The sequence below is a fragment of the Bemisia tabaci genome, chromosome 5, assembly GCF_918797505.1.
Source record: "Bemisia tabaci chromosome 5, PGI_BMITA_v3".
NCBI lineage: Eukaryota > Metazoa > Arthropoda > Insecta > Hemiptera > Aleyrodidae > Bemisia > Bemisia tabaci.
The window spans coordinates 52468499-52494283 of record NC_092797.1 but is presented as its reverse complement, the minus strand read 5'-3'; the positions used below and the strand labels follow the sequence as shown (position 1 = coordinate 52494283).

General features: G+C 37.8%; 3 protein-coding genes across 7 annotated transcripts in view; all 3 read right to left on the bottom strand.

The window, feature by feature from the left end:
• The window catches only part of LOC109039837 (uncharacterized), a 45518-nt gene extending 32716 nt beyond the window's left edge, over positions 1–12802 (bottom strand). For 4 of the 5 annotated variants that reach the window (XM_019055506.2, XM_072300911.1, XM_019055507.2 and 1 more), the window contains exon 1: positions 12487–12801. The gene's annotated coding sequence lies outside the window, so the exon portion shown is untranslated. Of the gene's footprint in view, positions 1–12486 lie in introns of all 5 variants that reach the window. The other variant, XM_019055509.2, reaches the window with a different exon arrangement.
• On the bottom strand, positions 6009–9578 carry LOC109039835 (heat shock protein 70 B2). The gene has a single exon (XM_019055502.2). The coding sequence runs from the start codon at positions 9148–9150 to the stop codon at positions 7303–7305; it is 1848 nt and encodes a 615-aa protein (XP_018911047.2). The 5' UTR covers positions 9151–9578; the 3' UTR covers positions 6009–7302.
• A 2256-nt stretch (positions 12803–15058) lies between the features above and the next one.
• The window catches only part of Madm (MLF1-adaptor molecule), a 155171-nt gene continuing 144444 nt past the window's right edge, over positions 15059–25785 (bottom strand). Inside the window, exon 10 of the mRNA XM_019055500.2 lies at positions 15059–22374. Coding sequence (XP_018911045.2) covers positions 22255–22374 — 120 coding nt within the window. The 3' untranslated portion in view covers positions 15059–22254. The remainder of the gene's footprint in view (positions 22375–25785) is intronic.

Genomic DNA, 25785 nt, shown 5'->3' with positions numbered 1-25785 from the left:
TCAGACTTTTGACTCGCAATGTTTTTTCTTTCTATTTTCTGGATACCTCTAATTTTCTTTGTTTTTTCTAGCAATTTTCTTAAGGTGTTTTTTCTCGAAAAAAATTCTATTTTGCTACTTGGGTCGATCGAGGGTCTATTTTTTACAGAATGCATCATGACTGAGAGCGCGACAAAAGAGTGCGTCAGATGATGGGAGTCCAAAATGACATCGTATTCGACGTCATGACCAAATAGCTTGTCCGGTATGGTCATGGTAACACTAACAGGATAACGGAAGAAAGGCTGCCGAAGAAGGCGCTTGATCGGGTTCCTCCTGGAAGGAAACGAAGGGCGGCTAAATGTCGCAGAGCGCCAAAGAGCACTAAGAAAGCGGCTTAAATGTATGTATCATGATTTGGTCATTTCCAGTCTATTGTCGAATCTAGTACTAACCTAAGCATGGGCCTAAGTGCCTTTTGGCGAGAACTGCGAATTATACAGCATTCGACCGCAAACCCGCAAAACTTGCATTCCTCACCAAAATCGTAGCTTTAAGAACTATGTTTAGGTACGTAAAAGGCCTGGAAAGGGACAGAAAATGACCAAATCATTATACATTCCGTCAAATATAGGCATTCAATGCGCAAAAAAGCATTGGGAGTTTTTTAAAAAAAAGTCATGAGCTTTTTAAGAACCCCGATAAGTAGGTATCTAGGTCAAAAAACCTGATCAATAGAAATTAGTAGTTTCGAAAGAGAGACGAATGAAACTAATAGAAAGATGGTGATCCTCGGCAAAAATATCCACGAAAATTTGTTCAGAACTTGCTTCCAAAGTTCAAACGTCGAGAAATCGTATCAAAAAAGTTCGACAATCGTATCATTTCTCGGACTCGATCGAAATCATCCTTCTTTACTTCGGTGGAAAACTGGGAGCGGAGAGGCTACCACGAAATACGAAAATCCGTCGACCAAACAGAGAGCGGGAGTTTTTTGGTAATCAGTCGAAGGATTGAGGTGATAATGCTTTCCCTACATGGGCACTTAATTACTCGGGCGCTACAGCTGACAACTCCCGAGCATCTCTGAAGATGTGAAGAAAGCGGGAGCGCCTTCAATTTGTGAACATGCAACACACACATCCGTGGAACGCGAATAGTTGCATCAAGGCGCCTCAACCAACTCACTGTCAGTGTGGTCTCTGTAAAGTGGGAGTATCCTCAACTTTTGAATATGCAACATGCACATTCATGTCACTGAAATTAAAATTTAAGAAATAATACATAGTAAAATTAATTTAGGTACATACCCTGTTTTTCATTACTTGTATTAGTTTTTGCTGTGATAATAAAAAGTTCCGTTAAAAAACCATCGAAATTTTGCCAGAATTCTGAAAATACATAGTTATCTATTACACGAAGTCTTACAGTCTCACCGAAACAAAGAGCTATTTGCTACAACGCAACGTTGCGATTTGGCCTAGCGACGACGCTCGAAATTTCTAACGGTTGCCAAGTTATAACAAAACGGCAAGGGTTCTTTTTTGAACCTTCTGTTTCCTTCGCAAAAAGGAACTGTCGGCTTTTTTGTCGCGATCTCTAATGCAAAAAGGTGTCATATATTCTCACGCTCAACTCAAGTAAATGCAGCATTAATTTACGTATGCAGTCATGCAGTCCGCCGCACTCATGAGTTGAGACGTTGTGCTTACTAGAACTGTGATGTTGCAATACCATCCAAAATTTTTTTTATAGATTCATTTTTGAGAGAATGTCAAAATGATTCATATAGCAGCTTTCAAAAAATTCCTAGCCTGATATGTTTCTTTTTTCTTTTCTTTTCTTTTTTTTTACATTTTATTCTAATCTTTTGTTCCTACATATGTACCTACAAAGTTTAAAGCCGAAGCTTAAATTGTTATACAGTGACAGGGCAGGATACCTAGGGTGCGGCTTATTTTCGTCATGTTGGAAAATCGACGAGGTCCGGGTGGCAATCGATGATACCTATGAAAATAATAGGCTGTATAAAATTTGAGCCGATTTGAAGCTTTTTTAGCCGATGCTCAAAGGGATCAAAAGTAAGGGGCAAAATTACATTGGTTTAAATGGGCGGAAAAACGCCTGATCTGCGCAAATGCGTTTTTTTTTATCTAAAATTCGCTTGAATGAAGAAAACCTGACCAACTCTTAGAAAGGCATCTAGGGGCCCATTTGAAACGAGAAAATCACACTTTTGACCCATGAGTGGGGACAGGGGGGTCACGGCGTAACCGGTTTTGAAGCGCCGCGCCCGGAGCTAAGAATTCGCTTCTGATCGAACTCAAATTAAGTGTTCCAAAGTTGAAGAAGCAAATTTATCTCACAACTTGATGAGAAATAATGTATAATAGTTGTTTTGGCCCTTGAGAACTATACTTGGCCCTTTACAATGTTACCTCACATACTATTTCTCGAGCCTGGAACGAAATTGGTGTATATATTTTATCTTGCACTCGAGTGATCCCCCTACCCTCACCCATGGGTCAAAAGTGCGATTTTCTCGTTTCAAATGGGCCTTTAGATGCCTTTCTAAGAGTTGGCCAGGTTTTCTTCATTCAAGCACATTTTGGTTCCAAAAAACGCATTTGCGCGGATCAGGCGTTTTTCCGCCCATTTAAACCAATGTAATTTTGCCCCTTACTTTTGATCCCTTTGAGCATCGGCTAAAAAAGCTTCAAATCGGCTAAAATTTAATACAGCCTATTATTTTCATAGGTATCATCGATTGCCACCCGGACCTCGTCGATTTTCCGACATGACGAAAATAAGCCGCACCCTAAAGGATATACCCATTCCTGGCCTTAGCCAAACTGAAAGAGTTCAAACGCCTTCAAAATTCACTTTTGCCGTGAGTTTAGTATTAGTACTGTGGGAACAACGGCATTTCTCTGCTTTAAGAAAAAAAGCCACAATTTGATGAGAAAGCAGTCATAAAGATCGCAAATGGCCGGAAAAGCACATTCGACTGACTCCGGAAAAAAAAATATTTCGCCTTGCAACATCTTCCTGCTTACTTAGTAAGAATTCCATTTTATTTTCCCAATGTGTGACTACATGCTTTATGGAGGTCGAGTTGTGGCATGTGAGCAGTTTAAATTTATTCTACAATATAAGTATTGCACGGTCTGTTGACACGCATATTCGTCTAAAATACTGTGCGTGCCTCATGCATGAAAGGATTTAATTCAGTGCTCTCTTCTTTTTTAGGTTTGTAGGTGAATTGCTCATACAAACAGAAATGCCTCCGGTAAAAATTGGCAGTGAAATCTGTGTTGCAAAATACCATAGACCGAAAGCCGGCTGTAAGATTTCCAATAGCTTCTGTAGCCGGCTGTACAATTTCTTTCAGCCTTTTACAGCCGATGGGGATTAAGCAACAGCCAGACGATACATTTTATGCTAAACGTTACGAAATACGGATACTAGGACTTAGTTACTTTTTGGACTACCGCTCTCTTCTTGTGTCGTAGTATCTTGATTTATTTTGCGAGGAAAGCTCCGTGCTTTTGAAGGATGCCTGTCATTCTTAGTATGTTTGAGCGCCTTCAATTTCTTATGATACTGTGCAATACATCTGGTGTGAAATAGTTGCTTCAGACGCCGCGCCAAGACCAATCCACACAGGTCAGTCATTGCGCATCTTTTTGAAAGCCACTTCCCCGCCCGGCCCTAACTCGGCTGCACTCAATAGTACGTCACAATGGGTGCTCCCATAAGAAATACATTGCAAGCACTCAATAGTACGTCACTGCGCAGTAGAGTACCAAAACTCGTCCACGGGAATGACTGACCTGTGTGGATTGGTCTTGCGCCGCGCCGTGGCACGCTGCGGCGCGGCGGGCGGGCAGAGAGCGCGAAACGCGCATTGGCGCCTTCAAACCTAACAGGGATACTTCACGCATTGCGCAATGCGTGAAGTATCCCTGTTAGGTTTGTAGGCGCCAGTGCGTCGCCGCTCCGCTCTGTGTTCGGCTCTAATATTTAGTCTCGCGGAGTCAGCGGTTTTCAACTCATCATTTTGAAATGTTTGCACACTCTGTATGCATTATTTTCATCTTATTTGAAAAATAAAAAAATGTTTTAAAGGAAAATATAATGTGTGTTTGGTAAATATTAAGGTAGTTCCGTATCAAATTTAATAATTTCCAAAGCACACGAATTTCTACACAATTTCGTATAGCCTTTTATAGCCAATGGCGATAAAGTGTAAAGCCCGGCGATAGGAACTATAGCCCGACTGTATACTTCTTTATAGCTTCGTATAGCCCGGCTATATGATTTTCAATAGCCTTCTTTAGTCGGCTTTAAGAATCCTATGGTATTTTGAAACGCAGCTCCTATCGCCGATTTTTACCAGGGTCTATATCCAAGTCCAAGCCTTGGACTTGGGGTATACATAGCACAAAGCCTTTGAAGCTTCATCTCAACCTATTCTGCATGAATATTCCTTCCTATTTGATGGCGGAACATTTGAAATGCTCAAAATAAAGATTTCGGTGATTCCAGATTTAATTACAACGATTCCCAAAGCATTACAAATTGAAAATAAATTAGACGGCCAAAGAGCGGGAACACGTAGGTACCTCCGCTCGCAACGACGTCGCAAACTTTTTTTCATACTACTCAACGTTACTTCTAGAAAGGAAACTGTCCTGATTTTTTCTCTCGGTTCGCCAAATTTTCTTTATTTTCAAACTGTGAATATGGCTCCTTCTTTCTCGAAAAAATAAAATGGGATTGGAAATGTTGAAACATCGCAATGGAGATACAAGGTTTTGCACTTTTCCCATCGAAATGGAAAAAAAATAATGCAAGTATCAACTTGACAGGAAACAAACGGTTTCTCTAAAGCAAAAGGGCTTTCACCTTTCTGTGCACTAAAAGGTGATAGGGAGATCAATTTTGTATATTTCAATAGGTATATATCGATGACCAAAGTGCAAAACCAGGGAACACCATAGCAATGTTTCAAAATTTCCGCCATTTTATTTATTTGAGAGAGGGGAAAAAAAGTAAACTACATAGGTACCTAGTTTGAAATGTATGCAGAATATTCTACTGACAGAGAAGAAAACCAAGAAGGTTATCAAGAAATTACGTTGGCTAGTATTCCAAAGGAGAAAACCGAGTATGAGAGGATGCCAACGTCTCGACGGAGATACGTCACGGAAAAAATAAAATTGCACTTGAGTGTTAATGAAAAAGAAATTTCAAGTAAGTATGACTCACAAGAGCGCAGAAAATCGACGGCATAATTTGTTTCCTTTTCTTTACTTATTTTACCTTAAAGATTACAATGAGCAGCTTCTTTCCAATAATTGACGCTGATCTCATTTAGTTTAACACCAACAAAAAAATAGAAAAACCTTTTGTACAAACTATAGCTGTTGGGTAGCCCTTCAGCTCTGAAAGTCAGAGATAAAACTACGTTTAAAACATTTTTTAAAAATAATACTGAAGGGGATTAAATGATAGAGGGACAATTATCTAATGAGCTTTTACTATAGTTCATGCAAAACACAAGACCTATCTGAAAAAGTGTGTAATTTTGAGCATACATCAAGAACAGACTAATGCTGAAAAAGGAACCACTGGTTGTGATTAGGGTTGCTGCAGTTTTGTTTTTATTTCAATAGGTACTGCCTGGCAAGCAGGAAAAATTGTCAGGGCGGTTTTTTTCAAAATTTATAACATGTGTTTTTACTGTAGAGTAGATATTTTAATTTCACTAACGCTACAGAAGGAGAAAACAAGCCCTTAAAGGCAAGTCCATTGGTGAGACTTTGTTTTGAACAACTTTCAACATTTTCAGCTTGTTAGGTACTCAGCAGTGATACAAATTTTTCATTTGCATTATCGGCTGAGTCCCTAGTTTTGAAGGCACGAATATTTCACACATTGTAAAAAAATTGATTCCCTAATCTTTCCTTAGTAGTAAGCAAAAAGACACCTTGACAAGGAATAGGCCTGAGAGATGCAGTTCAGGCAACACCATAAAGCGCCAAGAAACAGCTAGTTAACAGCTCCTCACCTAGCATCAATGCACAATTCACAGGAAGCTTTAAGGTGATTCGTCCTGAGTTCTTGGCATCACCTGACTGACAGGCAATACACATTGCATCGATGAGTCAAAAATCTTGACAGATTTTGACTTCATAATAAAAAAAAGAAGGATGATAACCCTTGCACATTAATCGAAAGAGTCATTCTCAAAAATGGAAAAAAATGCATAGTTCGGAATAATGAAAGCAGAATTTGGCTTCGAAAAAAAGTCAATTCAGTAATCAACCTCAGTATTGGATGCAACTTTTTTTTGGTAGCCAAATCGTGCTTTCACTTCTCTGAATTCTGCAATTTGTTTGTTTTGGAGAAAGATTCTTTAGATGTATGCGCGAAGGGTACCAATGGTACCTTCCTTTTTATGCTGTTACTTCAGTCAAAGCTATCACTAGTTTATACTTACTTAATTGATGCGATAAATTGCATGCCAGTTCCACGATGACAAGAATCTGAGACAAATCACCTTAGAATTCCCTTTTCACAAATTGGTCAGATGTACTTGCATGGAATATGAAATGATATCAGGAGGAAATATCAAGAGGCTATATTACAACTAAAGTTAATTACACCCTTGACATAACATTGAAAATTCAAGAGTTCAGCGGAGGGATTTGGCTTAAACATTTAAAAATAACTCTGTTGCAAAAATTATAACCCATTATATGATCCAAAATCGAATGCATTACTTGAGAAACAAAAGAAACATGGGTTGACGAGTCAAATCACTGGCAGAAAATAAATTACCTACTGACAATTTTGACATTGAGAAAGCATTGAAAATTATCATCTGCTTAGTCTATGTAGGTCTGATCGACCTACATAGACTAAGCAATGATGTCAGGGGTCAGTAGAATACATTAGAACTGAAGGTAATTTTACACTTGCCATAGCAATGAAAATTCTTAAAATATTTAAAAATAACTTTTCAGAGGGAAAACATGAGTCCATTCAAGATCAGACAGTGGACCCATTACTTGAGGCTTGAGAGACGATTGAAACATGGGTTATTATGATACAATCTGGGCTGAGAAATAAACTGATCGCAAATTTTGTGATTGATAGAGCTTTGAAAATTATCATCTCAGTTCTGGTAACTGCCCAACAACATTAGGCTCTCACTCTGTGCAAAATTTAAAAATAAATTCAATTATCGTGAAGACAAAAAACTCAAAAGTTCAAGTTTTGATAAGGCAGAATGAGAAAGCACACCACAGGACTCACTTAATCAAGTAGCGCATCTTCTTTATGAATTTTCTTCATGATTGGCTGGCACTTCTCCTGGATATCTTGCAACTTCCGTTTATATTGTCCTAGACCAGCTTTAGGATTTTTCTTCAGCCAATCCAAGATTTCATCGCTTTCCTCTTTCATGCGACTCTTATCAGCCTGGCTGAGCTCAGATTCTGCTACTTTAAATTCCTGCATCATTTTATAGGTATAATCCTCTAGTTGATTCCTAGCTCTGGATCGAGCTAAATGCTTCTCATCTTTTTCTTTGAAACTTTTAGCTTCTTTGATCATTCGTCTGATGTCTCCTTTGGATAAGCGACCCTTTTCGTTGGTGATCGTAATGTGTTCAGATTTGTCAGTGCCTCTTTCTTCAACTGAAACCGAAAGGATTCCCTCTTCATTCAAGTCAAACGAGACATCTACCGTAGTCACACCTTTGGGTGCTCTTTTGATACCTCGCAGTGAAACCTTACCCAGCAAATGATTCTCAGTGACTACTGCTCGCTCCCCTTCATAGATACAGAAGGTTAGTAATTCCTGGTTGTCTTTCGCGGTTACATAGGTTTTTGTTTCTTTAAATGGAATCCTGGTATTTCTCTTAATGATAACACTGAATACGTCGTTTACGGTATCAACTCCAAGGGAAAGAGGAGTAACGTCGCGCAACACTATGTCCTTAATTTCTAAGTCTTCATTTCCACTCAGTGAAGCAGCTTGCACAGCAGCACCATAAGCAACAGCCTCATCTGGGTGAATCGAGTGATTCAAGGTTTTACCATCAAAGAAATTCTGGAGCAATAATTGGACCTTTGGAATTCTCGTGGAACCTCCAACAAGAACTACATCATCAATTGCTTCTCTTTCTATTTTAGCATCTGTTAAAGCTTGCTCGACTGTGGTCAATGTTCTTTGGAACAAATCAGCACAAAGGTCTTCAAACTTAGGTCTTGTGACTTGTGTGTAAAAATCAATACCGTCAAATAAACTATCAATCATGATGTTGGCTGTTGGTGCTGATGACAAGGTACATTTGGCTCGCTCTGCAGCAGCCCTCAATCTACTTAGTGCTCGAGGGTTGGATGCAAGATCTTTGCTGTGCTTCAGCTTGAATTCTTCGATCAAATAGTTCACCAGAAGGCTGTCAAAGTCTTCACCACCCAAATGAGTGTCACCAGCAGTTGATTTCACTTCAAATAAAGAACCTTCATCGACCGTCAGGACAGAAACATCAAAAGTACCGCTGCCCAAATCAAAAACCAGGATGTTCCGCTTGCTCTTCAAGTTTTGATCTAGTCCATATGCAATGGCAGCTGAAGTGGGCTCATTAATGATTTGCAAGACATTCAACCCTGCAATAACTCCAGCATCTTTTGTGGCCTGTCTTTGAGAGTCATTGAAATATGCTGGAACAGTAATTACAGCATCAGTGACTTTTCTGTTTAGGTAGACTTCAGCTGTTTCTTTTAATTTTGACAGGACCATGGAACTAATTTCCTCAGGCGCAAATACCTTATCCACTCCTTGGTACTCAACACTCACTTTAGGATTCCCAGCATCGTTGATTACAGTAAAGGGCCAATGCTTCATATCAGCCTGTACTAGAGGATCATCAAATTTCCGACCTATGAGACGTTTCACATCAAATATGGTGTTCTTCGGGTTGATAGGAGCTAGCATTTTGGCAGTATCTCCAATCAATCGTACTTCTGAAAAGGCAACGTAGCTGGGTGTTACTCGATTACCTTGTTCATTGCTTATTACTTCCATTTTACCATTCTGCCAAACACAGACACAGGAATGGGTGGTTCCCAAATCAATTCCGATGGCTCGTTTTTCCATGATAATGATATTGTATTCTTCAGTCCGTATGTGCTGATAGCTGTTCAAGTAAAGTAATTCACTAACTCATAAGACTACGATCAAAAAAAGGCAAAATAATTCAAAGAATTTTGATTATTCACCGGGCGTGATCATTGAAAGGATAAGTGCACACTTTCGACCGCACACGTGCAGAGCGGAGACGAAATAACTAAAACTAAAGGGTAAAGAACTGTAGTAGACTACACGCACATTGCAGAGCAAAAACCAAATCTCTGATCACAGGGAGACAAAAACAAGACACGGCAGTTATCAGTAAACGAAACGAAGGAAAGCCGGCAACAAAGCGGATGACGCACCGCGCGTGGCGCGCGGTTTAAATTACCGCGTACTTAGATGGAGGAGCACGACTTTCACAAGATGGAATTTTCGGATTGAAAAATTACAAACGAAGTTTTTTTATGCGTCAAGGATTTGCGATTCAACTGCTAGAATCTACTCAAGGTCCAGCTACACGATCAAATTGAGCCATCAAATTGGGCTTCTCATTGGTCGCATTCAGAATGCGACCAATGAGAAGCCCAATTTGATGGCTCAATTTGATCGTGTAACTGGACCTTGATGGCACTTCATTTGTCAAGGACATTACATTTTGGCTCTTTAAGCTGTCATAAAGGGTTAATTATTCGGAGTGAAAAATGTTTAAAAAAATCCTTAAACCCATGCCAGGAGTAGAGTACCTGCATAGCGAGAGTATGGACCAGAGACAAATAGTATGGACAGATCGCTCCATGGAGGTCTTAGGGCCCAAAAGTGCAGCCATGCTTCTAACCAACTTCTAACACACAAAATTTAACTGCCAGTCTGCAAATTCCAATTCTAACCAAGACGGCCAAGAATGTACAGAATTGAGCATTCTTCTGCAAAAATGAGTTTTATGCAAAAACTGAGTCAAATACGTGCTTTATAAACGGCAGTTGGTAACAATAGTATTAGTAAATCGTTCTGGATAATTGAAATTCATAGGTTGGCTGCATTTTTGGGCCCTAACTTTATTCGCAGAAGCATCGGTGAAGGCCTGATGAATTTTCAGAGTTTCACATCAGTTCATACTCTCGCTATACAGGCACAGGTGCTCCAGCTAGGAGGAAGAAGATCCCCGCCTTCCCCTAAAAGTTTCATAAAATAAAGTAAACCTCAGAAAAAGCTACACTGGAAAATAGAGCTTCGCAGACATTCCACAGTAGGACAAGCACTTCGAGAAACTATCTTAAAATACAACTTTTTCATCAAATATTGATCCTAATAAAATTCCAAGTGCATAGATGGGTCTTACATGGCACAGAGTTGGTATGATTGGCGCCCAGAAAAATATTCTTACGACAATTTTAAATTATTACTGTTTTTTGTCTTCATGTACCTACATTAAATCATCTGTTTTGTTCAAAAACATTTCTTTATCAAAATTATTTGTTATTTGAATCAAAAATAATTATTTCTAAAAATCTGTCTCGGTTTTAAACCTCACTAGAGGATTACACCTCCTGTTCGCTATGCAGCCCCCTCTTGCCAGCAACATTGTTGAATCCTGTCACCTCTCACCTGCTCTTGCTTCAACAAGAGAAAACTGACAATTTTAAAATGTGATCGTCCCACAGTACTCGCAATCTCAGGCTAGGCAACTAAAAAAATTGACTTGCTGGTGCCACTGTTCAAGGGAGCATCTAGCAAGGATTTTTGCATGAAACCCTCTGGAAAATAGTTAGCCGAACAAAAGTTCAGTAAATCACTGTGAGAAGACACAGAACGAACTGAAGGAAAATTTTATCAATGTTATCCCCAGGACACATCACAAAAACATCATCAGCAGAGGTGCCATAGGTCCAGTCTTCATTGTTTTGTCCAGTGCTTCTGAGACTGGTGTGCAGCAACTGGCGATGTTATATGCGAATAGTCCTAGCTCTGAGCTTCGCTCACAAAATATAGGTGTAAAATTGAATTGATAAAAACCAGGAGTTTCATTAACTTAATTTGTTATGACCTTAGTCCAACGAACTACACCTCTAGAATGGCCGCGAGATAGCAAACCTGCGGTACGCGCAAGGGTTCGGTTTTTGAAGGCAGGAGGGGGGTGGGAGCCCAAGTATAGCTAACCTCAATCTCCATTTCTGCTGCGTCTTGCCCATAAGGATTACATGTGAAAATTTCAACCTATGTAAACTTTCATTCTTTTTGAGGTTTGCTTTCAAAGTTCCTATTTTTTGAGTTAAGAAAACCTTTGGAGGTGCGATTATTATGCAATCTTTTCATTGCTATCACTTTATTCAACAATATTCGGCAAAATGTGGGCAGCGTCTGACATGGGTTTAGATGGCAGCCTGCTGTGTGAGCCCAAGTAAACCTAACCTATATCAACTTCAAAACGTTCCGGGTCTCTAACACTGGTCAGCCATTCTAGAGGTGTAGTTCGTTGCCTTAGTCAACTGAATTTGCCAAAATTCACGAAAGTAATTATTGGTTTACTTAAATTAATAAATCCTGAAAACCGCTCATAACCCACGATTCTTCCAGGAGCCACCTTATTATAGATCGCTGTTTGGTCAACACTTGGTTCGCACTTTCGACAAACAAGAGGCTAGGAAAGCACCGATCAAGGGTTGACTTTAGCGGCATTCCAGTACATAGCGACTCTAATGTGCTCTAGGATTTAGCAACACATCTTAAATCCACTTTCTGTCTTTGAGGCTATAGGACTCCTCAGTGTAGTAAATGGGCACAGAGAGAGGTATATTGCGCTTATACAACAAGAAAAATTTTATCAAAAACTAAAGCGCATGGTACGTGACGACAAACATTTTACTGCAGCCCGACCACAGACTTCTACGGCTCCCAGCGATGGAAGCGTGAGTTTGCTCCATAGCAGTTCCATCGCTAGAATTTTTGCGACCACAGACCTCGATTGAACGGCAATGGAAAGGCGTGCGATGTTAAGCAATTAACTGAAAGAGAGGAAATTGTTTCCAACCAATCACCGTCCTTGATGCATATATCGAAGTAGAAGAAGCGGTTTGGAAAACATTAATGGCGGGAGGTACTCCTCAATTTTGATGGAATCGAGCAGTTCCATCGGCCCATGAGGGATGGAACAGCTTTCTAAAGGCTGTTTCCATAGACGTAGAGTAATAAGGCTACGCCTAAAGCGTTAGCTTTATTATTCTATGCCATAGATCAAGATCTGTGGTCACCTCCGAAGGGTACATATTCCATTGAAATGGAGCCTAGTTCTATCAATATCGCTGGAAGCGAGAAGTCTGACATCGGGCTGCTGAACATATTATCAATAATAAACTTACAGACCTTTAAATAAGCAGACAGTAGGAGCAGCAACAAATGAGAGCTGGAACAGTTATGGGTTTGGGTGGGCTGCTTCGGTGCCTTGGTAGCCGCACAGGTGTGTCCGCACTTACGGAAGCCTATGACAATTAGCTGCATTAATCACTCCGATAAAAATTCATACCGAAAACTACCTTTCTTACGGTGCGTGGAAGTAACAATTCGATATGATTGGAGACAGAATATTTCCCACTCAAACAACGATTGCGTGGCGAAGGCGATGGCAATTCGCGAGAAAATAAACAAACATACCTGAATACCTGATAAGGAGGTATTACCTGATTTTCTGATACATACCGACATGAAGGTGGGGAGGAGAGGGTGAGGCAAGATGGCGGAAGTTACTAGACTAGAACCATGATGCCAACTTTCGTATAAACGAGTTAAACGTGAATGGGTCACTAAAATTTGTTTATTTTGTTGGATATTCTGAAGTACAATGTGAGTAGATAACGTGGTGATTTTTCCGCATTTTTGTGGAGCCGAAATCGCGGAGAAACCCGCTTTTGATGAATCTAAAAACTGCAAGACATTTCAAACGCACCCGAATGGCGGGAAACTGACGGTGTTGACGCACTGCGGTAGCCATATCGCAATCTTCTCTCATTTTCCTCTGATTTCTGTTAAAATAAAACGTGTTTCAATATGGAATTGTTGTTCATTTATTACAGCTACCATATGAATGAGATTCAAGTCTTGAATTCAAAAGATATAATTTCGACTTTATTATTGTTTTCATATACGAAGAGTAGATAGACATTTGACGGAAGTCGTGGAAACCCGTGCCCGCTTCTGATTGGTGCCGGATGACATCATTCGGCGCGGCGCGAAACCGGGGCGTTTTAAATTTGCGTATAAGTTGAGCGATTTGAACTGCGCATTTCTCGGTTATTGAGTTACTTGTTCGCGTTTTTAATGTGCGCATCGTGTTCTACGCGTCATTTTCCTTCAGAAAACTATATTCGCAAGTCAAAATTCGTTCATGGTTTAGTGACTCATTTTGATCAAGATAAGCTACCTACTAGTAAAATATGTCTCTGTTACTGCTAATGGGAGAAATAGGTGCTAAAGCAGGCTTAATTTTAGTAAAATTCTGAAAGTTCTGGTATGACGTCATTCATCGCAAGTTCTTCGGTACCTCACATGCAACCTGAAAGTTGAAACGTTATAACTGGTTTTTGCCAAAAGGAGCGTTCCAATGTCGCTAAGAGTGTGCAAGTATCTGTACATGTCTGTACCCTGCAAATATGAATTGATCATCTGTACAAGTCTAGTACAAGTTTTGTCTTTGTTCTCAAAAACTATGAATTCAAGATAAAAATTACCTTTTTAAATCTGACTTTTTTCATTATTTCAGTAATTTTATAGCAAAGAATGTACGTTGCACAAACCTAGCAACATTGAAATGCTCTTGGTTCCTTTTTGCAAAATGTAATCCAAGTCGGCAAGAGAAGACAAGACCATCAGCGTACCTCGGTCATTTCGCCAGCGGGGCTTGGCCCCCTCTACCACCGGTTGGTCTACAGGGGCTATGGCATACCTCCCTCCCCAGAGAAAGGTCCAGGGGGCCTCCCGCAGAAAATTTTAGAAATTTTAAATCTGGGTGGATACATTTGGATTGCATTTGGCAAAAAGGAACCACTAGCATTGCAATGTTGCTAAGATTGTGCAACTTCTTTTGTCTTGGAGGAAAAACCCGATTATGTCTTAATAGTTTCTATTTTACTCGCTAAAAACTGTAGGTAAATTTAAGACAAAAATTCCCATCTAAATTTCATAGTTTTTCACAATTTCCGCAATTTTATTGCAAAGGATGAAGTCGCACAATCTTAGCATCATTGCAATGCTAGTGGCTCCTTTTTACCAAATTCAATCCATTTAGAAGCTTTCGTGAAATAGATTTTTCATCAATTTTTGCAGAAAAATTATGTGTACTTTAATTGAACTCTTTTTGAGGCTCCTGTCACACAGATTTTCCATCAATTTCTGCGGAAAACTTACAATTATTTTTATACTATAGCAAAAAATACTTTAAAATTGATGCATTCGATGGATCCGGAAATTTTTGAAATTTGAAATCTACTTGGACACATTTTGAATTTTTGAGGCCTTCATGATCGAGATTTTCCATCAATTTCTGCAGACAATAACGCTTTTTTTTTACTTTCAGCACAAAATACTATCATATTCTTGCATTCAACACATCTGGAAAATTTAAACTCTATTTGGACGCATTTTGAGGCTTCCTTGATGAAAATTTTAAAAAATACCAACTGAATGAACTCGGTATTTTCATTCATTTTCCTATTGGTGGAAGCGGGTCGTTGCGATAGACAAAGGAGGTAGGTTTGATTGACTGAGGCAACCCTCAAGAGATCCTATGGTTAGTCCATCATTTTCTCCCTTAATCTATAGGAACGACACATTTCAAACGATAGGATTGCTTCATAATTCCTGTGTCTTCTTTGTCTATCATTTTGTCTATAAATTTCAATAACCAATTTGCAGAGGTGATAAGAAGAGAAAACACCAGAAATAAAAAATATAAAAACATAATTTATTATCGTAGGAATAAATTAATTTGAATACTTGACAGAATACAAGAAACTTTGCGAAGACAAGAACAAAGGACAAGACAGAGGAGGTAGTAAGCAAACGCAATTGTATCCTTTTCTTTGACTTAAGTATGTCCACAGACTAGCGGCAGGGGTGACGAAATAAACAGAAAAATAGAAGCATATTACAAACCATAACTTAAAATAATGTTGAGAGGTTTACAATGCTTATCAGGCTAAACAGCTGGCAAAGTTTAAAGACTTCCACAGAACTGAATGTAATTTAGTTACTTGTAAAATAGTTGAATATAAATCTGAGCTTAGTCCTGAATTTAGAATATTGTTTCTGCGCACTTCAGGATAGATTTAATTTTGTCCACAGGATAATAGAACGAAATGATTATGCAAATATACTCTCTGACTGTTAAAAAGGTCTGAGATGTTCAATCTTTTAATCTAAAAACAAAAGGTCATCTCAAACTGAGGGCATAGACATTACAGCCCATTTTCCCGAATAAATATATAAATGAAAAGGACACAGGAGACGATGAAAAGTATTTTGCCATTTCTTCTACTCAAGGGTGCCATCTTCAAACAATCTATGATGAGGAGTGTTCTATTAGTATTACTGGAGTCTCAATAAAGTGTTTTTTTTTTTTAATTTTGACGTAGGTTTTGTTCGGTGACCTCGCAGCTATCACCCAAGGAGAGAAGAAAAAAAGGGCATCCCCAAAACTGCCGTGCAGTGCAAAAACGCCGGAAACGCCATTTTACATCATTTGGCAACAATGCATCATAGCCGCAAAACTTGTGTACCTTGGGACAATATTTTTACAGAATTCTTTTGCAAATACTATCAAGAACTTAACCTGAAAATTTAATATGCGAGGGTGAAACGGTTTTTACTTTACAAAGTGTTAAGTTCCAAAAACCCAGGGAAAATTTTGATGGATTTACGGCGTTCTTGCTAAGCACGGCAGAGTAAGCTCCAATTAATTTCCAATAGAGCACCCCTACCTCCGATTACAAGACAAAATCTCACAAGGTAAGCTTATAAATGTGTACAAATACAAGCTAATCTACAAGAGAATACTTAATGAATAACAATCTGAGCGGCGACAAGTCCAAGTCATCTATTTGACAAAGTGTACAGTTACGAGATTAGATATCTAAGCAATCTGAGTTTAAGTTGTCTAAATGAAAATTAAACGTCTCAGACAATTTTGAAACATTCTAATGAAATTATACACTCATGTAAAAAGTTCATTTAATAAATGACACTGCGGTAAGATGAGGTTATCTGAATAGGATGAGTTCACATTGAGAAAGGGGGGGGGGGAGTTGAGAGAACCTTAATTTTTCGGACTATTTTGCCGAAACAGGTATCGGGAGAATTCCACACTAGCAAGTAATGATTTGCTCACAATTCACCGTCTTTTGACTGAAAGATTTATTTCGCTAGTGCCAGCCTCATCAATAAGTTCTCACCTATTTGGATCGCGTTAAACAGAAAGGAACCAAGCCAACTATTGCCAACTTTAATTGGCTGATTTAATTTTTTACATGAAAACAGTTGTGCGGATTTTCAAGTAAATTTCAGTGAATTTTCTCCACAGTACGAAGCAAATTCCTTAACATTTTCAAAAGGATCCGCACAGACATTTTCTGGTAAAAAATTAAATTGCCCAATTAAAATTGGCAATAGCTGATGCGGCTTGGTTCCTTTCTGTTAAACGCGGTCCATTTTCAACTCATAAGATACCTCTGAATGTAAGTTCCTTGATAATGGGAGCTAAGATGAGGATTTTTTTATTGTGCTGATAAGAGCTAACATTTGACACATCTTCAGGTTGATTATGGACTTCTAGGAAAAAATAATCCCTCAACTTTTACAGGGACTGAAATTCAGAATTGTCTATTTGGGTGAGCATTTAGTTCCTCTCATCAAAACTTGAATCTTCATTCTGACGGTTGTACAAACTCAAGCAACGGAGAAAAAATCAAGCAAGAATGAAAAAGTCTAGTCTTTCAGCTAGATTCCCTGATGTTTATGAATGAAAATTGAATTGATTCTTTGAATTAGAGTGGAAATTCATTGGAGTGTTTCAAAATTGCCACAGGCAGTTTGTTCTGGTACCATTGGAGTACCATTAAAATCTCCCTGTAAATTCTATAAAATTTGGTTTCAAAGAATACGAAATGTTCCATTTTTTCCCACAGAAAATTCAAAAATATCGTAGCGGATGGTTTTTACAGTCAACAAAAGAATGAAAAGATGTTGAGTTTATCTTGCAGAGATTTCAATTTGTTTGGAAATAAAACTTGCATCATCTTATTTTTTTAAAAGTAGTGTATTTTCCGAAGAAAATACACTAAAAGGGAAAACAGAGTATTCCTCATTAATATCATTCAGCAATATTTGCTCTCAGCAAATGCATTTACAGGTGAACAGTGGAAAAAAATGTATTTATTTGCTTCCATTGCTAGATGTCATTTACAAAAATGAGACAAAGGGGAACGATAGATATTTCAGTGCAACCAGGAAATTCTGCAAGTCTCTATAGTTATCTTTCGCTACAACTGAGAATTTTCCATTCTCTTTACTTAGTGAAGTATGAATACAACTCAGAGCTCATATTTTCTCGATTGCAAAAAAAAAAAAAAAAACAATTGAAATTTCAACAAAGAAGATCAAATTTGTTTGGAGCCAATCAAGTGATCTCTTACCAAAAGAAATTTTGGATCGAAAGCTTTTTTCAAAAATAATATGCAATACTCTATTATGAGAAATTCTTCCCCCAAACAAGCTTCTTGTAGTGGGATCCATTTTGGTTTAAAAGTACGAAAAGTAAGGAATAAATTTTGATGAAATCGATTTCAAAAGTATTATTAGTACTTTCGGGTAAATGTCTAGACCCATATTTTGTGGATTAGGCATTTGAGGCTAGACATATTGACAGCGTAAGTCCGCAATCACATATCTCCCCTTTGCGGTGTCTAAAAATCTCCACCTCTATGTTACTTTTTTAAAGGAAAGCAGATTGACATCATTCCTTGAAGTTTATGCAGAATTTTCTTTGCACAGAGTAGAAAATCACAGCAGTTGTAGAGAATTGCTGCTGAGTAGTTTTCCGTTTAAAAATAAAGTATGACAGGAAGTCTGCCAAAGTCAAACCGAGTTATGTGATTGCCGACTTACACCGTCGACATAGACTTTAACACATAGACTTTGAGGCTCTGCAGAATTTGTAATCCCGAACATTTTGAGACTCATGATACATAAAATTGACCTTCTCACAAAAAATAACCGAAAAATACTCAATTTCGACTTTGGTAAGTCACAAAGTGTTAAAATATTGCCCGACGCACTTTGTGGCTAAGTCTGCATTACACTGCTATATAAGAGCAAAAATATGGTGAAGTACAAAAATTCAAATTGATGTAATCGACAGAAAAAAAATTTGCTGCAACTGGGATGTTACAAAATCCAAAAAAATTTAATTTTTGTAAGAGCATTCACTATGATTAAAATTGAGTTGTGAAAATTAACAAAAAGGATTCCTTCATTTCTTCATATTTGCAGATGATAACCTGACTTTGGGTGGATCATTCCACGCCACACTGCACAATACCATGAGTCAGAGCAACGTTCATGCAAATTTCCGACAACCCATCATCTACAGTTACAATGATGTTCACATAATTCGTAACAAATTAAGATCAGATGTAGCATATTCTATGTCAGGCTCCAGGTTTACAAGGCCGTATGATAACGCCCTACCAGTTCCCTCTACGATTAATCGACAGCAGTCTTTGCTTACACATAATATCAATCCCCACTTTATGTGACGAAGTTTGTAAGGACCACCTGAAGCTATTTATTCTGTAAGCAAATATTGATCAAGATAGTTTAAAGTCTGCTTTGATGTTAATGCAATTACTTTGATTATTGTTACGAAACTACCTAAAAATTAGGCCATCATGAGAAAAATGGTTTGGAGAAAAAGGCGGTACAAGGGTTTAATAGTGCTTTTCAAATTATGAGAATCAGCTTCATTACAATCTCATTTTATAGGAGTTTGATTAATCCAAAATGTGACTTTACAGTTGCCACTCAGATTTTTGACAAGTCGAATGGTGATCTAGCAATATTTTTTTCGTGATAACATCACTTTCAAGGGGTATGAAAATTCTTGGATGACATTTTATAAAAAAATCAATGGTAATTAGGGGCAAGTTTGGCCCAGCATCAAAAAATTCATGAGGAGGGCTCCGTTTGCACCTCTCGAGTGTCTCCTCAGAGGGGCATTTGAAAAAACTGAGATAAGAGAGGGGGGAGCATTGGAAAAAAGCTTTCTAGAAGAGTTGGGCACCTCTTGGGGTTCTCTCGGGCTCCATCACTTACCATGAAAATGCCTGATGCCTGTTTTTACATTAAGCGACTGACTTGACTCCCATATAGTGACTAATGCATTACAATACCTTATATTGGTAAAAAGAAGAGCCGTTATAAAAACATCAGCATTTATTCACCGTTACCTTCAGCGTACCTGCCAGCATACCTTCAGCGTTAAAAAAAGTTACAGCAAGACTGTTCAAAAAAAGGACAGGGCAATATGAATAGCTCAATAGAAATTCACTGTTTGACTATTCGTAAAAATGAGCAAATTTTGATCAGGTTATCCATATTCTAAGCACTCTAAAATCGTTCAGTCCTTTTTTAGGATGCTCAAAGATACAACTAAAGAAATGGAACTAGAACCTGGTTCAAGTTCAGATAACCACCATACGTTAACAAAATAAAGCAGTTAGATATCATTGAATAATCTTAAGAAACAATGTGAGTAACAGATAAAACGTGGAGGAGGAGAGGGCACTAGAAAAAAAAATCCTATCAGAGGTAGAGAAATTAAAAAGTCAACATACTTTTGAAATCTGCGGGAGCGTTCATGTTTTGTATCATTTAAAATCATAATATAACTTCAGAGTACTTAACTTTTGTCCCATCGTCAAACTTTCTCTTGAAGTTGAGGGAAAAAGTCAAACTTCTTACAATATTTTCAATTCTCAACTGCAATATTACCTCCTAAAATATCATAGTTCCTGATATGTTTTCTTCTCCCCTCTTGTGTCTGAGGCAACGAATTCTCCGTTGAAAGTCTTACGTCATTCGTTGAAAGTCCTTAACAAAAAAAAAAGTATTGCTTTGAATATAGAGAAAGATGAAATTTCAAGATAATTAAGTTTCAAAGTAATCGGCAGGTTCATTAAAGTAGGGGAAAATTCTTGGCCCAACTTCACCTGATAGTCTACTTTTCAGCAGAGATCAGACTTGAAAACTTGATACAAACTTTGGAAAAGGGGTTGCAATTTTAGTTCAAAGAAAAAAATATAAACGTTCTAACCTAACATAGCTCCTTCATGGAGTCGGGATGGTCAGAGAAAGTTTACAATCATACAATAGAATTGCTATCGCAAGGGCATGTGTGTGAACAAGATTTTGGTTGTCAAACCGAGGATTAAGGATGTGGAGCAGTTGTTTTTCTAGAGTGTAATTGTGCTTACAGATGGAGAAAGTAAAAAAATATTCTAATGTGATTAGTCCTTCGAAGGAATGATCTTAACAAGAATTTGAATTGATGATTTTCCATAGGTGCCAACTTGAAAATAAAAATTTTCAAATTGTTTCTGTCTCAAGATCTGACATTGCTTAAAAATTGCTGTGAAAAACCCAAGACCCACACTGCTCTAACTGAAAGGAATGTGAAACTGACAGAATTACCAAAGCGTTCTTACTAAAAAATCAACATGAAAATTGAAAACAATGGATTCGTTCAAATTTTTTGATAAGTTAGAGCCCAGACTTTCATAAATTAGAAACTTAATCTAACAGCGAGTCTTTTTTGAAGTTTTTTACAGAGCTTTTGGCGTCATTAGATTTTTCATCTTTTACCTTGTCTGAACTTTCAACGTTTGGAATCAATTACAAATTTATACATAACAATTTAATCGTCTACCGCAAAATTTTCCAGGGTGTTTGCAGGTAGCAGGATGGAAAATTTCTCAAATTTTTTTTGGTTTTCCTTGACCAAAATGACAAAATATCCTGCAATTTCTGAATCAACAATCCATTGACGAACAAAAGGCAGAATTCGATGTTCCAATAATATAATTGAACTTGGAACTCTCAATGCTCAAAACCAATGTTGAAGTTTTCCCAATTTTGACTGTTGTAAAAACTTACAAGGCACAGAAAATCAGGTCGTCTTTTTTACATGAGATTCTCTAGCTTTGCTGGTGTGACATTTTTCCACTCTTTTCCCACTTGTTCAGTACTGTAAACACCCTGATTTCTTGAACGAATAATTTTATTACAGAAGTATTTAGAGTGGAAAATAATCTTATCACTATAAGGCTTGCATCTTATATATAGAATATAATTTATTTAGAGGTGTACCAAAAGCCAGCTTGGAGGAAATCTTGAACGATGTGGAAATTGTAGACTAAATGTCAAAAAACATTATCATATAGAAGTGAATATTTGGAAAAAATACAGAGTGTGGTAACTCAGAGAAAAGAAAAACAACTGCTCCCCTGAAGTGAGTTTAACTAGCAAATTGGGTGTAAAATTACGATTGAATAATTGACTAGGTTGAGAACAGAAAGTCTTTAAAAATTGCTCAACTTAAAAAGCTGCATAACATTAGGAATTTTATTGAGTCTTAAACTAAGCAGTCCGGTGCTATTACTGACTGACTAAAGGGAATTGTTTCTCGTACGAAATTCTACATTAAAGCTTGATTGTAGAAATGCAGGAAAACAAAGAAAAAAAAATCATAAAAAAATATAAAACTATTACAATTTGAAAAGTTCATTTCACGAATATTTAAAATAAGAATGGAAGAGCTTTATTCTTGAAGCTTGAAAAAAAATCTGAAAATAAATCGATCGAACGAAAATAGCCAAAAGTAATCGAGATGATACTGCTAGGCCGTTTCTTTCTCACTCTGATGGAGGAAGAATCGTTACACTGTTTATTTTTTAAAAAAAAAAAAAAACTTGAAAAAAAAATAATTAATAAAGATTAAAATACAACTGCATCACAATTAGAATTTTCCTAGGAAATTGAAAAACACAGGTGACCGCCGATAACAAAATGGCGATCAGGAAGCCTGTATTAACTGCCTGTGCTGATGGTGGCTGGGGTATTTAACGGTGGCGTTTTCAATTGGGGCTGACTTGTTGTTTCTCCGTGAAGGGCTTCCTCGATTAACAGCGCTATTTTTTCTCGATCAGCCTGCAATCAAAAAAAACTTTTCTTAGATGTCTCGTCTCAAAGATTCACACTCCGATCATTTTCTAAATAAAAAGAGCCTTGCCAAAAAGGGGTGTTCTTTCGCCCCTTCTTGGATACCCGAGTTGGTCAATAGGACAAGTCTCAAATGAAAGCGTATGGTAAGGCAAACTTCCAGGAAAAGTTTCTACTCGAAATGACACCTCATTTAGGCTGTACAACGTTGCCAATTTTTCATTTTTTATGTGCTAAAATTAAGGAATTCTGGACTACCTAATAGTCTAGCGCATTATAATTAAACAGACAAGTACATCGGCAGGGTGGCTAGTCAAATTCTATTTCAAAATTCCATGACTTTTTCCTGACTTACCGATGGAATTCCCTGACCTTTGGTAATTATCGCAAACCATCAAATCAAACAAATTATTTTCAAAGAAAATAGTATGTGTTTGCTGTGTGTGTGGTTTTGTTTCAAAAAAGGTTTCTTTGGTGAGTAACAACAGTTGAGCAAGAGATAAAAATCTTGATCGGCTTTGATGAAAAGGAGGCAACCATTTCATAATCACTGCAAATTAGAGTAAATTAAATGAATAAATTCAAAATTCAAAGCCAACTGAGTCTATCCCTGGGAGGGCTTCAAGGCTGAATGATGAAGGAAGAAAAGGCAAATATTAAATTCTTCCTCTTTTGTCGTTTAAAATAAAGAAGGAATTCAGGAACTCAGGAATCATGGAAGTAAACTTTGTCTGAAAAGAAATTAATTTTCATGAAAAGGGAAAATTGCTTTGCGTATAGTGGGAAGAAAAATGGGACAGCCATACTGAGTTCGAACGAAATTCATAACATTTATTGAATTAAAAAGGAATAAATTGAGTTAGAGGTTCAGACCAGAAAGTAATATTAATCAGTATGAGCAAAAATCAAGATTTAGGTTAGAACAAGTTTCTTGGTTGGGGTTCTTTTCGCAGGTATTATTGACGCCACGCAGTGCGGGGGCCCAACGGGAAGATGACGAGGGGAGGACGGGGGCGCTGAATCCACAGTAATATTAACAAGCGGAATTGGACGGAAACGGACGATCTTCTCACTGTCACGGAATGATCGCGGCGTAGCCATAGAGTACAATAGAGTTGCAATGTTCTGGAACGCCGATGAAATCACTTTTTAGGGCTGTTTTGTCCAGTGCTCCTGAGACTAGTGTGCGGCGACTGGCGATGCTGTATGCACGGGGTCCCAGCTCTGGTCTTCGCTCAGAAATTACAGGTATAAAATTTATTTCATAAAAACCGAGTGTTGTACATTTTTGAGTTTTTTATGACTTCGGTGAACAGAATTTGCCAAAATTCGTGGAAATAATGATTGATTTGATGGCCTGTTTATGGATTGACTTCATCTGCGCTCTAGTACATTGCAACTCTATTGCAACTCGTCCTCTATGGGCGCAGCGCAGTATCGCTCATTATGGTATGCAATTGTTCATGTGCGAAAATTCCCTGACCGGGCACAGAATTCCTTGACTATTCTCTAACTTTTCCCGGTTGTTCAAAATTCCCTGAATTTTCTGGGTTTTCCCTGACGCTTGCCACCCTGATCGGTCTACAAGCTGAATACTACCCTGAGCTCGTATAGAAACGCAATTGAGGGCTAAAGTGAACTTTTCGAAGCAATGTTGCCAAGGTTTTATTTATTTTTTTCAACATAAAATGCGGATATTTTCGAGATTTTACCTTCCTGAAAAGAGAAAAGCACTGGTTTCTGAAAAATGGAGCTCAAAAATATCTTCACTTTATCGTAAAAATGCCACAAAATTGCAACATTGGCTTAAAAGTTCGATTTCTCCTTTAGAAAGCAATCCTTTAATGTTGTAAGGTATTATTTTGCCTCCACCATAAAGTGGCAGCCCCTAAAAGAGTGATTTCCGCCCGAAAAGCTCAAAACGTGGGAGTCTTACCGTAAAAGAAATGTACACAATTTGGCAACGTTGCCCTAAAAATTCCATTTTTGCCTTTAATGGTAATCATGAACCATATCTTGGTGATCTTCAGTCATCAGAATTGGAGAAATGCCTTGAAAATTACATTTTCCAAGCATTCACTTGAGAATATCTTCAATTTTGTTAGATATTCAAATAAACCTGACAACATTGCCTTTAAAATTCTATTTTTTCCATAAATATCAGTCATTTACTATCATATGGTAATGTATAGCCCACACTCGTTAAAGTTACAGCCTGTGAAGGAACGTTTTCGGCAAAAAATCTTGAAAATACCCTCATTTTATGTTATAAATGAAAAAATTGGCAACACAGCTTTGAAAAGTTCACGATGGCCTATAATTGCGTTTCTATACGATTTCAGAGTAGTATTTAGCTTGTGGACCGATGTACTAGTCTGTTGAATTATGATGCACTTGACCATTAGTCCAGAATTCCTTGGTTTTTAGCACATAAAAAACGAAAAATTGGCAACGCTGTGCAGCCTAAGCGAGATGTCACTTCCAATTGAAACTTCGTCTGGAAGTTTGCCTTACAATAAGCTTTCCTTTGAGCCTTGTCCCGTTGACCAACTCGAGTATCCAAAAAAAAAGGGGCAAAACTTTGCGAGGCTCTTTTTACTTATATTAAAGATAAGTATCAGTGCCCCAGATTCAATCAAAAGGTACCTAACTCCATATCAGCCATTTCGTAAAATCAGGATAAAACCTAGCGTTGGCCCTGTCGACTCCAATTTAAAACTCCGTACCTAATGACTGGCAGAGATAGGGCTACCATATTTTCCACAGACAAGAAACCATTATTGAAGATTTCTGAAACGCATATAATGTGAGTTAGGTACCTATTGGTACTGAGGTACTGATGTAATACTACTTGCTAACAGCAAAAACTATTAATTTGATAAAATTCTAACCTCTCTCCCTCCCAAAAAAAAAAACCTATTTGTTTTAAAATATGAGTTTGAGATCCAACATGCATTGGGGAGGAAGCGTATTCTAGATATTTTTTCAATGATTAAATCTGGAATTCTGACAAAATTATGTCAAATTCAGGTCTTCCTTTCATGATGTAGAGTAATGGTCGAGTTGGAGTTGAGCTTATTGCATCCAGCGGGCTGATCGTTGAAATTTATAGACAAAGCTACATAGGAAGAAGACAAAACAGATATGGAGGAATCCTTTTGGTGGAATCGAGTGGTTACAATGGACAAAGGAGGTAGGTAATGGACTAACTGACGGCAACTCACGAGAAACCATAAAGTTAGTCAATCATTCTCTCCCTTAGTCTATAAGAACCACCCAAATTAACCAGTAGGATTGCTTCATACTCCCTACGTCTTCTTTGTCTGTCGCTTTGTCCATCAATTTCAACCATTATCCCAAAGTACATTAAAAATCTCAGCAAACTCTTAAGTTTTAGGC